The sequence below is a fragment of the Rhopilema esculentum genome, chromosome 7 (genome assembly GCF_057945365.1).
Source record: "Rhopilema esculentum isolate cy_ngs chromosome 7, ASM5794536v1, whole genome shotgun sequence".
Lineage (NCBI taxonomy): Eukaryota > Metazoa > Cnidaria > Scyphozoa > Rhizostomeae > Rhizostomatidae > Rhopilema > Rhopilema esculentum.
In genome coordinates, this window is record NC_142821.1 from 2,352,315 (window position 1) to 2,371,058 (window position 18,744).

Sequence of the window (18,744 nt, forward strand, 5' to 3'; positions counted from 1 at the left end):
AGCTTTTGTAACGATCAGAACTTCAAATATGTATAAGTAAACGATATTCCATCCATTATATGAAATTTTTCCAACTTCATCTTTTGTAACGATCAAACCTCCATCTATGTATAAGTTAACGATATTCCATCCATCCAATGAAAGTTTTCCAACTTCAGCTTTTGTCACGATCAAAACTCCATATATGTATAAGTAAACGATATTCCATCCATCGAATGAAATTTTTCCAACTTCAGCTTTTGTAACGATCAGAACTTCAAATATGTATAAGTAAACGATATTCCATCCATTATATGAAATTATTCCAACTTCATCTTTTGTAACGATCAAAACTCCATATATGTATAAGTTAACGATATTCCATCCATCCAATGAAAGTTTTCCAACTTCAGCTTTAGTCACGATCAAAACTCCAGATATGTATAAGTAAACGATATTCCCTCTCATTGTATGAAATTTTTCCAACTTCAGCTTTTGTAACGATCAAAACTCCATATATTTATAAGTAAACGATATTCCATCCATTCCATGCAATTTTTCCAACTTCAGCTTTTGTAACGATCAAAACTCCATATATATATAAGTTAACGATATTCCATCCATCCAATGAAATTTTTCCAACTTCAGCTTTTGTAACGATCAGAACTTCAAATATGTATAAGTAAACGATATTCCATCCATTATATGAAATTTTTCCAACTTTATCTTTTGTAACGATCAAAACTCCAGATATGTATAAGTAAATGATATTCCATCCATTATTTGAAATTTTTCCATCTTCAGCTTCCTTAGCGATCAAAACTCTATGTTTGTATAAGTAAACGATATTCCATCCATTTTATAAACCATTTCCATCTTCAGCTTCCGTAACGATCAAAACTTCATATATCTATAAGTAAACGATGCTTTTTTCACTTTTATAAATTTTTCCAATTTCGGTTCGATTCCCGATCCGAATCTTACTCAATCTACTGTTCAAGTTTTTCCATCGATGAATTAATTTCATTTCTTCTATTGTATTTTAGATTTCTTATGAAAATAGGTTTCTCTTCAAGTAATTTTTAACACCTACCAATACCATCCATAGTCGTTGTATATTTTGTCTTCTTTTGTTGTTCCTGGCATTTAATTCTCTGCAATGCCTTTCCCCGGCTGATTGGCCTCCATCTCTTGAAAAATCTTTCTGCGTCTGGCAAACTGTTCAATGACACTGGCTTTTATATACATATTTTTGATTGTGACGTAAGATTGATTGCCGATCATGTTATGAAACCTCTTAAGAGGCTGATATCTTGAGTAAACTAACTTGTATTAAATTCTTGGAAAACCTTTATGATCTTCACTCTTTTAATAAATAAGTATTCCATACCAATACTATGGACTTTTTAAACTTCAGCTTGCTTTACGATTCAAACTCCACATATGTATAAGTAAACGATATTCCATCCATTCTATGATATTTTTCCAACTTCAGCTTGCTTTACGATTCAAACTCCATAGATGTATAAGTAAACGATATTCCATCCATTCCATGCATTTTTTATCAACTTCAGCTTTTGTAACGATCAAAACTTCAAATATGTATAAGTAAACGATATTCCATCCATTCCATGAAATTTTTCCAACTTCAGCTTTTGTAACGATCAAAGCTCCATATATCTATAAGTAAACGATATTCCCTCTCATTGTATGAAATTTTTCCAACTTCAGCTTTTGTAACGATCAAAACTCCATATATTTATAAGTAAACGATATTCCATCCATTCCATGCAATTTTACCAACTTCAGCTTTTGTAACGATCAAAACTCCATATATTTATAAGTAAACGATGTTCCATCCATTCCATGCAATTTTACCAACTTCAGCTTTTGTAACGATCAAAACTCCATATATGTATTAGTTAACGATATTCCATCCATCCAATGAAATTTTTCCAACTTCAGCTTTTGTAACGATCAAAATTCCACATATGTATAAGTAAACGATATTCCATCCATAATATGAAGTTTTTCCATCTTCAGCTTTTGTAACGATCAAAACTCCAGATATGTATAAGTAAACGCTATTCCATCCATTCTATGATATTTTTCCAACTTCAGCTTGTTTTACGCTTCAAACTCCAAATATGTGGAAGTTAACGATATTCCATCCATCCAATGAAAGTTTTCCAACTTCAGCTTTTGTAACGATCAAAGCTCCATATATGTATAAGTAAACGATATTCCATCCATTCCATGAAATTTTTTCAACTTCAGCTTTTGTAACGATCAAAGCTCCATATATGTATAAGTAAACGAAATTCCATCCATTTCATGAAATTTTTCCAATTTCAGCTTTTGTAACGATCAAAGCTCCATATATCTATAAGTAAACGATATTCCCTCTCATTGTATGAAATTTTTCCAACTTCAGCTTTTGTAACGATCAAAACTCCATATATTTATAAGTGAACGATATTCCATCCATTATATGAAATTTTTCCAACTTCATCTTTTGTAACGATCAAAACTCCATATATGTATAAGTTAACGATATTCCATCCATCCAATGAAATTTTTCCAACTTCAGCTTTTGTAACGATCAAAATTCCACATATGTATAAGTAAACGATATTCCATCCATTCTATGATATTTTTCCAACTTCAGCTTGCTTTACGATTCAAACTCCAAATATGTATAAGTAAACGATATTCCATCCATCCAATGAAATTTTTCCAACTTCAGCTTTTGTAACGATCAAAACTCCAGATATGTATAAGTAAACGCTATTCCATCCATTCTATGATATTTTTCCAACTTCAGCTTGTTTTACGCTTCAAACTCCAAATCTGTGGAAGTTAACGATATTCCATCCATCCAATGAAAGTTTTCCAACTTCAGCTTTTGTAACGATCAAAGCTCCATATATGTATAAGTAAACGATATTCCATCCATTCCATGAAATTTTTTCAACTTCAGCTTTTGTAACGATCAAAGCTCCATATATGTATAAGTAAACGAAATTCCATCCATTTCATGAAATTTTTCCAATTTCAGCTTTTGTAACGATCAAAGCTCCATATATCTATAAGTAAACGATATTCCCTCTCATTGTATGAAATTTTTCCAACTTCAGCTTTTGTAACGATCAAAGCTCCATATATGTATAAGTAAACGAAATTCCATCCATTTCATGAAATTTTTCCAATTTCAGCTTTTGTAACGATCAAAGCTCCATATATCTATAAGTAAACGATATTCCCTCTCATTGTATGAAATTTTTCCAACTTCAGCTTTTGTAACGATCAAAACTCCATATATTTATAAGTGAACGATATTCCATCCATTATATGAAATTTTTCCAACTTCATCTTTTGTAACGATCAAAACTCCATATATGTATAAGTTAACGATATTCCATCCATCCAATGAAATTTTTCCAACTTCAGCTTTTGTAACGATCAAAATTCCACATATGTATAAGTAAACGATATTCCATCCATTCTATGATATTTTTCCAACTTCAGCTTGCTTTACGATTCAAACTCCAAATATGTATAAGTAAACGATATTCCATCCATCCAATGAAATTTTTCCAACTTCAGCTTTTGTAACGATCAAAACTCCAGATATGTATAAGTAAACGCTATTCCATCCATTCTATGATATTTTTCCAACTTCAGCTTGTTTTACGCTTCAAACTCCAAATCTGTGGAAGTTAACGATATTCCATCCATCCAATGAAAGTTTTCCAACTTCAGCTTTTGTAACGATCAAAGCTCCATATATGTATAAGTAAACGATATTCCATCCATTCCATGAAATTTTTTCAACTTCAGCTTTTGTAACGATCAAAGCTCCATATATGTATAAGTAAACGAAATTCCATCCATTTCATGAAATTTTTCCAATTTCAGCTTTTGTAACGATCAAAGCTCCATATATCTATAAGTAAACGATATTCCCTCTCATTGTATGAAATTTTTCCAACTTCAGCTTTTGTAACGATCAAAACTCCATATATTTATAAGTAAACGATATTCCATCCATTATATGAAATTTTTCCAACTTCATCTTTTGTAACGATCAAAACTCCATATATGTATAAGTTAACGATATTCCATCCATCCAATGAAATTTTTCCAACTTCAGCTTTTGTAACGATCAAAATTCCACATATGTATAAGTAAACGATATTCCATCCATTCTATGATATTTTTCCAACTTCAGCTTGCTTTACGATTCAAACTCCAAATATGTATAAGTAAACGACATTCCATCCATCCAATGAAAGTTTTTCAACTTCAGCTTTTGTAACGATCAGAACTTCAAATATGTATAAGTAAACGACATTCCATCCATTATATGAAATTTTTCCAACTTCATCTTTTGTAACGATCAAAACTCCATATATGTATAAGTTAACGATATTCCATCCATAATATGAAGTTTTTCCATCTTCAGCTTTTGTAACGATCAAAACTCCATATATGTATAAGTAAATGATATTCCATCCATCCAATGAAATTTTTCCAACTTCAGCTTTTGTAACGATCAAAACTCCATATATGTTTAAGTAAATGATATTCCATCCATCCAATGAAATTTTTCCAACTTCAGCTTTTGTAACGATCAAAACTCTATATATGTATAAGTAAAAGATATTCCATCCATAATATGAAATTTTTCCAACTTCAGCTTTTGTAACGATCAAAATTCCACATATGTATAAGTAAACGATATTCCATCCATAATATGAAGTTTTTCCATCTTCAGCTTTTGTAACGATCAAAATTCCACATATGTATAAGTAAATTATATTCCATCCATCCAATGAAATTTTTCCAACTTCAGCTTTTGTAACGATCAAAACTCCATATATGTATAAGTAAATGATATTCCATCCATCCAATGAAATTTTTCCAACTTCAGCTTTTGTAACGATCAAAGCTCCATATATGTATAAGTAAACGATATTCCATCCATTCCATGAAATTTTTTCAACTTCAGCTTTTGTAACGATCAAAGCTCCATATATGTATAAGTAAACGAAATTCCATCCATTTCATGAAATTTTTCCAATTTCAGCTTTTGTAACGATCAAAGCTCCATATATCTATAAGTAAACGATATTCCCTCTCATTGTATGAAATTTTTCCAACTTCAGCTTTTGTAACGATGAAAACTCCATATATTTATAAGTGAACGATATTCCATCCATTATATGAAATTTTTCCAACTTCATCTTTTGTAACGATCAAAACTCCATATATGTATAAGTTAACGATATTCCATCCATCCAATGAAATTTTTCCAACTTCAGCTTTTGTAACGATCAAAATTCCACATATGTATAAGTAAACGATATTCCATCCATTCTATGATATTTTTCCAACTTCAGCTTGCTTTACGATTCAAACTCCAAATATGTATAAGTAAACGATATTCCATCCATCCAATGAAATTTTTCCAACTTCAGCTTTTGTAACGATCAAAACTCCAGATATGTATAAGTAAACGCTATTCCATCCATTCTATGATATTTTTCCAACTTCAGCTTGTTTTACGCTTCAAACTCCAAATCTGTGGAAGTTAACGATATTCCATCCATCCAATGAAAGTTTTCCAACTTCAGCTTTTGTAACGATCAAAGCTCCATATATGTATAAGTAAACGATATTCCATCCATTCCATGAAATTTTTTCAACTTCAGCTTTTGTAACGATCAAAGCTCCATATATGTATAAGTAAAAGATATTCCATCCATAATATGAAGTTTTTCCATCTTCAGCTTTTGTAACGATCAAAACTCCACGTATGTATAAGTAAACGATATTCCATCCATTCCATGAAATTTTTCCAACTTCAGCTTTTGTAACGATCAAAGCTCCATATATGTATAAGTAAAAGATATTCCATCCATAATATGAAGTTTTTCCATCTTCAGCTTTTGTAACGATCAAAACTCCACGTATGTATAAGTAAACGATATTCCATCCATTCCATGAAATTTTTCCAACTTCAGCTTTTGTAACGATCAAAACTCTATATATGTATAAGTAAAAGATATTCCATCCATAATATGAAGTTTTTCCATCTTCAGCTTTTGTAACGATCAAAACTCCACGTATGTATAAGTAAACGATATTCCATCCATCCAATGAAATTTTTCCAACTTCAGCTTTTGTAACGATCAAAACTCTATATATGTATAAGTAAAAGATATTCCATCCATAATATGAAGTTTTTCCATCTTCAGCTTTTGTAACGATCAAAACTCCACGTATGTATAAGTAAACGATATTCCATCCATTCCATGCAATTTTACCAACTTCAGCTTTTGTAACGATCAAAACTCCATATATGTATTAGTTAACGATATTCCATCCATCCAATGAAAGTTTTCCAACTTCAGCTTTTGTAACGATCAAAGCTCCATATATGTATAAGTAAACGATATTCCATCCATTCTATGATATTTTTCCAACTTCAGCTTGCTTTACGATTCAAACTCCAAATATGTATAAGTAAACGATATTCCATCCATCCAATGAAATTTTTCCAACTTCAGCTTTCATAGCGATCAAAATTCCAGATATGTATAAGTAAACGATATTCCATCCATTCTATGATATTTTTCCAACTTCAGCTTGCTTTACGATTCAAACTCCAAATATGTATAAGTAAACGATATTCCATCCATCCAATGAAATTTTTCCAACTTCAGCTTTTGTAACGATCAGAACTTCAAATATGTATAAGTAAACGACATTCCATCCATTATATGAAATTTTTCCAACTTCATCTTTTGTAACGATCAAAACTCCATATATGTATAAGTTAACGATATTCCATCCATCCAATGAAAGTTTTCTAACTTCAGCTTTTGTAACGATCAAAACTCCATATATGTATAAGTAAACGATATTCCATCCATTCCATGAAATTTTTCCAACTTCAGCTTTTGTAACAAACAAAGCTCCATATATGTATAAGTTAACGATATTCCATCCATTTTTTGAAATTTTTCCAAATTCAGCTTTTGTAACGATCAAAACTCCATATATTTAAAAGTAAATGATATTCCATCCATTCCATGCAATTTTACCAACTTCAGCTTTTGTAACGATCAAAACTCCATATAATTATAAGTAAACGATATTCCATCCATTCCATGCAATTTTACCAACTTCAGCTTTTGTAACGATCAAAACTCCATACATGTATTAGTTAACGATATTCCATCCATCCAATGAAATTTTACCAACTTCAGCTTTTGTAACGATCAAAACTCCAGGAAAGTATAAGTAAACGCTATTCAAGCCATTCTATGATATTTTTCCAACTTCAGCTTGCTTTACGCTTCAAACTCCAAATATGTGGAAGTTAACGATATTCCATCCATCCAATGAAAGTTTTCCAACTTCAGGTTTTGTAACGATCAAAGCTCCATATATGTATAAGTAAACGATATTCCATCCATTCCATGAAATTTTTCCAATTTCAGCTTTTGTAACGATCAAAGCTCCATATATCTATAAGTAAACGATATTCCCTCTCATTGTATGAAATTTTTCCAACTTCAGCTTTTGTAACGATCAAAATTCCACATTTGTATAAGTAAACGATATTCCATCCATTCTATGATATTTTTCCAACTTCAGCTTGCTTTACGATTCAAACTCCAAATATGTATAAGTAAACGATATTCCATCCATCCAATGAAATTTTTCCAACTTCAGCTTTTGTAACGATCAGAACTTCAAATATGTATAAGTAAACGACATTCCATCCATTATATGAAATTTTTCCAACTTCATCTTTTGTAACGATCAAAACTCCATATATGTATAAGTTAACGATATTCCATCCATCCAATGAAAGTTTTCTAACTTCAGCTTTTGTAACGATCAAAACTCCATATATGTATAAGTAAACGATATTCCATCCATTCCATGAAATTTTTCCAACTTCAGCTTTTGTAACAAACAAAGCTCCATATATGTATAAGTAAACGATATTCCATCCATTGTATAAAATTTTTCCAACTTCAGCTTTTGTAACGATCAAAACGCCATATATCTATAAGTCAACGATATTCCATCCATTCCATGATATTTTTCCAACTTCAGCTTTTGTAACTATCGAAGCTCCATATATGTATAAGTAAACGATATTCCATCCATTCCATGAAATTTTTCCAACTTCAGCTTTTGTAACGATCAAAACGCCATATATCTATAAGTAAACGATATTCCATCCATTCCATGAAATTTTTCCAACTTCAGCTTTTGTAACGATCAAAACGCCATATATCTATAAGTCAACGATATTCCATCCATTCCATGATATTTTTCCAACTTCAGCTTTTGTAACTATCGAAGCTCCATATATGTATAAGTAAACGATATTCCATCCATTCCATGAAATTTTTCCAACTTCAGCTTTTGTAACGATCAAAACGCCATATATCTATAAGTCAACGATATTCCATCCATTCCATGATATTTTTCCAACTTCAGCTTTTGTAACTATCGAAGCTCCATATATGTATAAGTAAACGATATTCCATCCATTCCATGAAATTTTTCCAACTTCAGCTTTTGTAACGATCAAAACGCCATATATCTATAAGTAAACGATATTCCATCCATTCCATGAAATTTTTCCAACTTCAGCTTTTGTAACTATCAAAACTCCATATATTTATAAGTAAACGATATTCCATCCATCCAATGAAATTTTTCCAACTTCAGCTTTTGTAACGATCAAAACTCTATATATGTATAAGTAAAAGATATTCCATCCATAATATGAAGTTTTTCCATCTTCAGCTTTTGTAACGATCAAAACTCCACGTATGTATAAGTAAACGATATTCCATCCATCCAATGAAATTTTTCCAACTTCAGCTTTTGTAACGATCAAAACTCTATATATGTATAAGTAAAAGATATTCCATCCATAATATGAAGTTTTTCCATCTTCAGCTTTTGTAACGATCAAAACTCCACGTATGTATAAGTAAACGATATTCCATCCATTCCATGCAATTTTACCAACTTCAGCTTTTGTAACGATCAAAACTCCATATATGTATTAGTTAACGATATTCCATCCATCCAATGAAAGTTTTCCAACTTCAGCTTTTGTAACGATCAAAGCTCCATATATGTATAAGTAAACGATATTCCATCCATTCTATGATATTTTTCCAACTTCAGCTTGCTTTACGATTCAAACTCCAAATATGTATAAGTAAACGATATTCCATCCATCCAATGAAATTTTTCCAACTTCAGCTTTCATAGCGATCAAAATTCCAGATATGTATAAGTAAACGATATTCCATCCATTCTATGATATTTTTCCAACTTCAGCTTGCTTTACGATTCAAACTCCAAATATGTATAAGTAAACGATATTCCATCCATCCAATGAAATTTTTTCAACTTCAGCTTTTGTAACGATCAGAACTTCAAATATGTATAAGTAAACGACATTCCATCCATTATATGAAATTTTTCCAACTTCATCTTTTGTAACGATCAAAACTCCATATATGTATAAGTTAACGATATTCCATCCATCCAATGAAAGTTTTCTAACTTCAGCTTTTGTAACGATCAAAACTCCATATATGTATAAGTAAACGATATTCCATCCATTCCATGAAATTTTTCCAACTTCAGCTTTTGTAACAAACAAAGCTCCATATATGTATAAGTTAACGATATTCCATCCATTTTTTGAAATTTTTCCAAATTCAGCTTTTGTAACGATCAAAACTCCATATATTTAAAAGTAAATGATATTCCATCCATTCCATGCAATTTTACCAACTTCAGCTTTTGTAACGATCAAAACTCCATATAATTATAAGTAAACGATATTCCATCCATTCCATGCAATTTTACCAACTTCAGCTTTTGTAACGATCAAAACTCCATACATGTATTAGTTAACGATATTCCATCCATCCAATGAAATTTTACCAACTTCAGCTTTTGTAACGATCAAAACTCCAGGAAAGTATAAGTAAACGCTATTCAAGCCATTCTATGATATTTTTCCAACTTCAGCTTGCTTTACGCTTCAAACTCGAAATATGTGGAAGTTAACGATATTCCATCCATCCAATGAAAGTTTTCCAACTTCAGGTTTTGTAACGATCAAAGCTCCATATATGTATAAGTAAACGATATTCCATCCATTCCATGAAATTTTTCCAATTTCAGCTTTTGTAACGATCAAAGCTCCATATATCTATAAGTAAACGATATTCCCTCTCATTGTATGAAATTTTTCCAACTTCAGCTTTTGTAACGATCAAAATTCCACATTTGTATAAGTAAACGATATTCCATCCATTCTATGATATTTTTCCAACTTCAGCTTGCTTTACGATTCAAACTCCAAATATGTATAAGTAAACGATATTCCATCCATCCAATGAAATTTTTCCAACTTCAGCTTTTGTAACGATCAGAACTTCAAATATGTATAAGTAAACGACATTCCATCCATTATATGAAATTTTTCCAACTTCATCTTTTGTAACGATCAAAACTCCATATATGTATAAGTTAACGATATTCCATCCATCCAATGAAAGTTTTCTAACTTCAGCTTTTGTAACGATCAAAACTCCATATATGTATAAGTAAACGATATTCCATCCATTCCATGAAATTTTTCCAACTTCAGCTTTTGTAACAAACAAAGCTCCATATATGTATAAGTAAACGATATTCCATCCATTGTATAAAATTTTTCCAACTTCAGCTTTTGTAACGATCAAAACGCCATATATCTATAAGTAAACGATATTCCATCCATTCCATGATATTTTTCCAACTTCAGCTTTTGTAACTATCGAAGCTCCATATATGTATAAGTAAACGATATTCCATCCATTCCATGAAATTTTTCCAACTTCAGCTTTTGTAACGATCAAAACGCCATATATCTATAAGTAAACGATATTCCATCCATTCCATGAAATTTTTCCAACTTCAGCTTTTGTAACGATCAAAACTCCAGGAAAGTATAAGTAAACGCTATTCAAGCCATTCTATGATATTTTTCCAACTTCAGCTTGCTTTACGCTTCAAACTCGAAATATGTGGAAGTTAACGATATTCCATCCATCCAATGAAAGTTTTCCAACTTCAGGTTTTGTAACGATCAAAGCTCCATATATGTATAAGTAAACGATATTCCATCCATTCCATGAAATTTTTCCAATTTCAGCTTTTGTAACGATCAAAGCTCCATATATCTATAAGTAAACGATATTCCCTCTCATTGTATGAAATTTTTCCAACTTCAGCTTTTGTAACGATCAAAATTCCACATTTGTATAAGTAAACGATATTCCATCCATTCTATGATATTTTTCCAACTTCAGCTTGCTTTACGATTCAAACTCCAAATATGTATAAGTAAACGATATTCCATCCATCCAATGAAATTTTTCCAACTTCAGCTTTTGTAACGATCAGAACTTCAAATATGTATAAGTAAACGACATTCCATCCATTATATGAAATTTTTCCAACTTCATCTTTTGTAACGATCAAAACTCCATATATGTATAAGTTAACGATATTCCATCCATCCAATGAAAGTTTTCTAACTTCAGCTTTTGTAACGATCAAAACTCCATATATGTATAAGTAAACGATATTCCATCCATTCCATGAAATTTTTCCAACTTCAGCTTTTGTAACAAACAAAGCTCCATATATGTATAAGTAAACGATATTCCATCCATTGTATAAAATTTTTCCAACTTCAGCTTTTGTAACGATCAAAACGCCATATATCTATAAGTAAACGATATTCCATCCATTCCATGATATTTTTCCAACTTCAGCTTTTGTAACTATCGAAGCTCCATATATGTATAAGTAAACGATATTCCATCCATTCCATGAAATTTTTCCAACTTCAGCTTTTGTAACGATCAAAACGCCATATATCTATAAGTAAACGATATTCCATCCATTCCATGAAATTTTTCCAACTTCAGCTTTTGTAACAAACAAAGCTCCATATATGTATAAGTAAACGATATTCCATCCATTGTATAAAATTTTTCCAACTTCAGCTTTTGTAACGATCAAAACGCCATATATCTATAAGTAAACGATATTCCATCCATTCCATGAAATTTTTCCAACTTCAGCTTTTGTAACTATCAAAACTCCATATATTTATAAGTAAACGATATTCCATCCTTTCCATGAAATTTTTCCAACTTCAGCTTTTGTTTTGATCCAAACTTCATATATGTATAAGTAAACGATATTCCATCCATTCTATGATATTTTTCCAACTTCAGCTTTTGTAACGATCGAAACTTCATATATGTATAAGTAAATGATATTCCATCCATTATATGAAATTTTTCCATCTTCAGCTTCCTTAGCGATCAAAACTCTATGTTTGTATAAGTAAACGATATTCCATCCATTTTATAAACTATTTCCATCTTCAGCTTCCGTAACAATCAAAACTTCATATATCTATAAGTAAACGATGCTTCTTTCACTTTTATAAATTTTTCACTTTTCACTTTTCCAATTTCGGTTCGATTCCCGATCCGAATCTTACTCAATGTACTGTTCAAGTTTTTCTGTCGATGAATTAATTTCATTTCTTCTATTGTATTTTAGATTTCTTATGAAGATAGTTTTCTCTTCAAGTAATTTTTAACACCTACCAATACCATCCATAGTCGTTGTACACTTTTTCTTCTTATGTTGTTCCTGGCATTTAATTCTCTGCAATGCCTTTCCCCGGCTGATTGGTCTCCATCTTTTGAAGAATCTTTCTGCGTCTGGCAAACTTTTCAATGACATTGGCTTTTATATGCATATTTTTGTTTGTGACGTAAGATTGATTAATGATTACTTTATGCTGCATATTTGCTGCTATGTTATGAAATTTTTATGTTGCTGTTATCGTGAATCCGCCTATTCAAATTTAATTTTTTTACTTGAATATATCTTTAGAGTTATATAGACTTTAAACTTTGACGAATAGTCTGCCCCAGTAACTCTATTGAAATCGATTCAGTTTGCAATTTTTTTAGTTCTAATATAGCTTTTTCTTTTATGTTGTTTTTTTCTCTTATTACTTTGCTCTACCACTTGCAAAAACAATGTGTCCATCTTAGCCTTTTTCTCTCTCTAAGATTTGGATAGAAAATTTTTTTCGTTTATAAGCATCAACTTGAGATATTTTAACCCCATCTTTTAATTGTTACCCTGCGATTTGTCTTCCTCTCCCTTCCCCCCCAAAAAAAATCTAAATCTTCCGATAGAGCTTTTTTTTGTCTCATTAAAATTTCGACATTAGGCTGCTATTTCAAATAGGGGCGGTGATAATCAGTTGGTAAGCTTCATTAAAAAAAGTGAATCATTTTTTCCCATTATTTTTCAAACCAAGAAGTATTTTTTTGTCATCGTTCCTTGTCACCTTAACTTCAGTTGTAGATAGGGTGAAATGTGAAACGATGATCTTTCAAGATGATCACGAAAACATTGTTTATGTGAATTAATGACTCGTTTTTCTTCTTTTCAGATCACGTGGTCGGCTGACAGCAGACTCGTATGCAGTGGCAGTGCAGACAGCACATTGAAGGTACACAACCCCATAATGATTTCTGTTTCCAACATTTTCTTATCGTTTTGTAATTTCTTTGCCTTTCTTACAAATAACCCTGCTTGTTTCAGAATGTAAAACTGCCTTATAATCAAGGAAGGATAATTATGTAATAAGCAGCGTATTATGTAATCCGGATTGTGATGAAATATAAACCAAAGGGTAATAAACTCGCGAAACGTTGTATAGATAGCTTCGAGAAGTAGTTAATCTTAAGTTTTAGGCAACAGGTGTGAACTAAAAGAAAAACAACATCAATTATAATCACACTTTCACTATCATCATCAGAATCAACCACTCAAACAGTATTTTAGCGAAAGAGCAATTATTCAAAAGTCAGCCTTTAGGGGGAGGCGCTTATTCGGGGCGGGGGTCTGGTCTCCTCTTCAAGGGGCTCATTTGAAGTTGTTTTCGCACAGACACAATCTTTACCAATATTTCTGTGAAATAAGCGAAATTTTTGGTATGAAGAAATTTTCTGTAGCAGTGTTGAAATAAAACTAACAAATCTTTTGAGTTTCTTTTCACGACCACTTTTCGTCGATTCGTGGCCCACAGCATGTAGAATGTATCCTCTTTTAAATACATGAACTTCCATTGGCCGTTTTCAATCTAGTATTTCTTTTACTTTTCTAAATAATTGTAGGGGGTTAAAGGCTTAACGGATCGGGGTATTTCGTTAATTTCAAGGAGCGGATTTTGTATTTATCAGCTTGGCAGAACGGATTTTCGTATTTTGTTTTCTTCCGATATTCTACGACGTATTTCGGACTTCACAGTCATCTTCAACGGATTTTTGGATCCTTTCTGCCTCGTGCGGACAGTGAAAAGGCTGCGTAGCATGATGTAACTGATCTGAGGAGGAGATATTTTTCCGTTTCATCCACTGTTTCAACGTGCCAAAGCCAAAATGGCTACCGTGGGCAAGGCTGATCCATTTGATCGCATCATCTTTCAAAATAACCGTTGTGTACAGGAACCAATAACGCAAATAATTCAACATTTTAGAAACTTTGGAGAAAGTTGGAGCAACGTTGAAAGTGATAGCGATATTCCATTAGAGACTGATGAAGCTGACGAATTGGACTATGCAGTTGAAGCTGACGAATTGGACTATGAAAGTAGCGAATCATCACCTCATGAACATGGCGATTCCGAACCTGATTCTGATTTTGACAACGAAAATAGTTCTTCGTTACTCTTTGGTGTTGAAACAGCGGATCCTGTTTGCATTAAACTTAATGACCTGATCCGCAGAGGAGATATTGACAAATCTAGGATCCTATAAAAATTCTTAAATGATGTCATTGAAATTCACTATGACCCTTTTCATAAATATGATAAGGATGTAATCGAATTTTTTAACACAATTACATATCTAGGTGGGTCATTAGAGGTCCTATGAGTTTCAATGAAGGCAGAGGAAGTCACATAGATACAGAGAAGGAGAAGCACATGAATCTTGATGGTCCTTCATATAGAACATGTCTCAAAAGGCAAGCCGGCCATACTAACGAGCCTGGAGTTTGGAAACCTCTCTACCTTGGAAAACTTGAACTAATGAAAAACTTTGAATCTCTAACCATGGTTGAAACAAATTTCTTAACAGTGTACCCATGTGCCATGGGAAATGATGGGACGAGTCTGAAACCTGCAATCGAATTTGACGAGCGCTTGAAAGTAAACGTTGGTCTGGCTTTTAACATTGACATTGATTACGTTAGAAACAACCCTAGTCCCGATGCTGATTTTTTGAAGGAAAATCTAGTTACTGAAGCTATTGTTACAGCTGTTTACTAGCTTAGACTATAAGTGCAGTCAACCAGTTGCTGTTGAGTACTCTGGTAAAGCTGGAAAGACAGCAGAATCGTGTGAAAATTTGTTTCTTGAACAGCTGAAGATCATACAGACTTGCGAATCCTGTCAGAAAGCTGCACCACCTGCCAAACATTTCATAAACTTGTTATGAGCGTTGTACCAGTTTTTGTCAAGCCTGTTATGAATCGAAGGATGTGTGTTCTGAATGTCATGATAAAGGTCAAGTAAGCCACCATGCATTGCTGCGAGCATGCAACTCCTGCCTCGAACAAAAACAAATTTGTGTCAGAAGAGCTCTCCTGGTCCTAACAGCTGACTGTGAGACAGGCAATAAAGTTGCTTTTGAACAGATTAAAAACAGTATTGAAAAAGAAGAAAAAGATTCCAGCGCAACACTTTTAACGGTTCTGCCAGATTGCCCACATGTCAGAAAAAGCTTGAAGGGTTCCTATGCTAACTGGTGGCTGAAGCTAGGTAGTGAAAAAGGGAACATTGCATTGTTGCGCACGTTGCGTAACCGATCCAGTCCAAGAACTATGTAGGAAATAAGAAAGCATATCCCCAAAAACGATCATGTAAAAAATAAAGATCGCCAGGATCCATCTGCTGTTTTGACCTTGTGTAGCCATTCACTCACCTCATTTTTATCAAAGATGGGATATGTATGTCATACAATAATTCCAGAGCTCGATTAGTTTACGACTGACAACAGATTAGGTATGTACCCATCACCGATTAGTGTCTCAGTGCCAAGCTATGGCTGGCTGGTTTTCCTCTCGTGGGACAACAAGCTTGGTTCATCCACATTGTATCATGCACGCTTGCACAGCCCAGTTGACAAAATTACTGTTATCGCCAAAAATTTGCCATCTAATCAGGTGCATTGCAAAGGGGGTGTAGCATTTTTAAGCTCGTGTGATGGGCCAGTTCTTTTATCTGAGCTCGAGGACTCGAGGATAACAAATTGAAGTTGGTTGCAAGCAAAATAACCACAAAGGAACGCCAGAGGTGTCTTGAAGAACGGTTTCACTTCCACCTAACTGGAACATTGGTTCGTGAGGTTCGTGAAAAGGCAAAGAAACGTTTGAAGAGAAAAGAAGAAAAGTATTAATTTAAAGGCTATAATAATGAACAGATAAACGTCCCAAATGATGATACTTGTAATCATGTTCAAGCTATTGCCATGGTGGACGAGGAGCTGTGCATTTTTGCTGACCTGAGCTCAAAGAAAGTGGGATCAGCTTGTTTGAAGTACGATGGATACGGTATTTGTGCCAGCAGCATCAATCGGTTTCAAGTATGTGTGTCAACGACCAAAATATCTATGTGGCCCACAAGGAAGGGATTAGCGTTGTTAACCTTACAACTCACTTCCACAAAGTAGTCTATTATGCTAAGAACTGTAACTGTATCTTGGCACCATACAAGAATGGGGCACTATTCAGTGATCGGAGTCAGTCGAGCATTTTAGAGATTGATCATGATGACGAAATCAAACTTTTCGCTGGCAGCAAAGTAGAGGGCTGCCAAGATGGGCCAGCTAAGCAGTGTCAATTCAAACAGCCCATTGGCATCTGTGTATAATTTGATACTGTGGTATATGCTTGCGATGCCCAGTCAAATTCTGTGAAGCTGAAAACACCTCTTAATGAGACTGCAAAATTACTTGACGCTATTGGCAAGCTTTACGATGTTTTTTCTGTCCATAAGAAAGGAGAGTCATGCTCAAACATGACACTGTCAGAAGCATCCAACAAAGTTCAACAGTGCAAGCAAGTTCTTATAGACTTCGAAAGAACAGTTCGTTCTACAGAACGTTTACCAAGTATCCTAAATGGACCACAGGGGATGGTTTCTGCGGCTACAATCAAGTCAGTAGATATTCTAGCTTGGGGTTTGCAGAGGTTGGATTCTATAATGTCATCTCTTGGAATTGTAGGCACGAATCTTCTCAGCTGCATGACGTTAGATGTGGAACATCTACATTCAACAAGCCATACTAAACACTTACTACTATCATAACAAGAATACTGTAGGGATTTTGGCAATACCGTCAAAGAAAGTATCAAGCGCTTGTCATCATCATCCTTTTACTATTACACAAGTGAAAAAGCCTCATGGTATCCAAAGCCAGAGCATGGTATTCATTCATCAGCCCTACCTTTGGTTTCCCCACTACCTCAAATGAACATGGATGAAAAGTCGCTCGGTTAAATGCGAAGTTACGCTTGCACGTATGGCGCTGCTGTGCGTCAGAGGACAACTCGTCAAGAAACGACCATGACAAAACATGGCACCATGCCAGAAATGATCTATCAAAGAAAGCTAGTCATCACAGAGAAAGCTAACTTTGCAAATCACAAAAATACAGTGGTTGTTGCAGGGGAAATTGACAGCATTGGAAACGAAGTTGATGAAATTGAACTCGAGTATGATTCAAGTACTGACGACGAAGATGATGATGCAACAAATTCTGAGCTCGACACAACGTTTCTGGTCGGAGTTTCCACTCGATGTGGAAGAGCTGTGAGGATCAATAACAAAACATATCATGATATCGTGACTATTAGTATAAATAACACATTAACTTGACGGATTTTGTATTTCGCCAGAAAAATTAGCGGATTTTCGTATTTGTTCACTAAAAGTAGGCGTTTTTTCGTATTTCAATACCCCCCTTTCACCCCCCCCCCCACATAATTATATTATCCAATAAGATTTAACCAGTCAGTTTTTAATTTCCGTTTTTTTCAAGGTTTGGGATGTCAAGACCAAGAAGCTGTTATTTGATCTGCCTGGTCATGCCGACGAGGTTTGATCTTGTACTTTCGTTTAATCCAAACGCTCTCATCTTGGTTTTTTCTGCTTAACGATAATATAACGCATTCCACAGTCCTTCTAAGTCTCAAAACTTTCTAAGTAGGCCCGGTTTATAGGCGCTCAGCGTAATTCGAAAGCTAATCATGTTGCGGTGTCAGATATACGAGCTGTATTGTGACTAAGTCAGTATTAAAGTATGGGGTCCATTCGGTCACTTCTGTCGCTTAACTTCAGTTTGGTTCCATTTTTCATTAAAACGTTTCTCATTTTCATGGCGAGGGTTCATTTTTCACACGTGCTAGTCAAAGCATGAGTGGAAAGAATTTTCAACTTAGATTTTCTATGGAAAGAAGGGAAGGAGCTAGCATTCGCCTTCGTTAAAATGGGGAAAATGATAAAAATAAATTGGCACTTTCGTGTACTTCACAAGTTTGGGACATAGTAAGATCAGTTGC

General features: G+C 33.5%; 2 protein-coding genes across 2 annotated transcripts in view; both read left to right on the forward strand.

Moving 5' to 3' along the window:
- Nucleotides 1-18,744, forward strand: part of LOC135683290 (notchless protein homolog 1) — a 125,685-nt gene that overhangs the window by 96,187 nt on the left and 10,754 nt on the right. Inside the window, exons 15-16 of the mRNA XM_065198504.2 lie at nt 13,571-13,630; nt 18,225-18,281. Of these exons, the coding sequence (XP_065054576.1) occupies nt 13,571-13,630; nt 18,225-18,281 (117 nt within the window). The remainder of the gene's footprint in view (nt 1-13,570; nt 13,631-18,224; nt 18,282-18,744) is intronic.
- On the forward strand, nt 15,045-17,673 carry LOC148959915 (uncharacterized). Its single transcript, XM_089109255.1, has 2 exons — nt 15,045-15,450; nt 15,612-17,673. Exons 1-2 carry the CDS (start codon nt 15,053-15,055, stop codon nt 16,009-16,011), a joined length of 798 nt encoding a protein of 265 aa, XP_088965381.1. The 5' UTR covers nt 15,045-15,052; the 3' UTR covers nt 16,012-17,673.

Bases quoted from the DNA above. Each gene is read 5' to 3' on its own strand.
- LOC148959915 (XM_089109255.1), top strand. From the start codon at position 15,053: ATGAGTTTCAATGAAGGCAGAGGAAGTCACATAGATACAGAGAAGGAG. The intron at 15,451-15,611 runs GCTTAGACTATA...CATTTCATAAAC, and splicing joins ATTGTTACAGCTGTTTACTA to TTGTTATGAGCGTTGTACCA.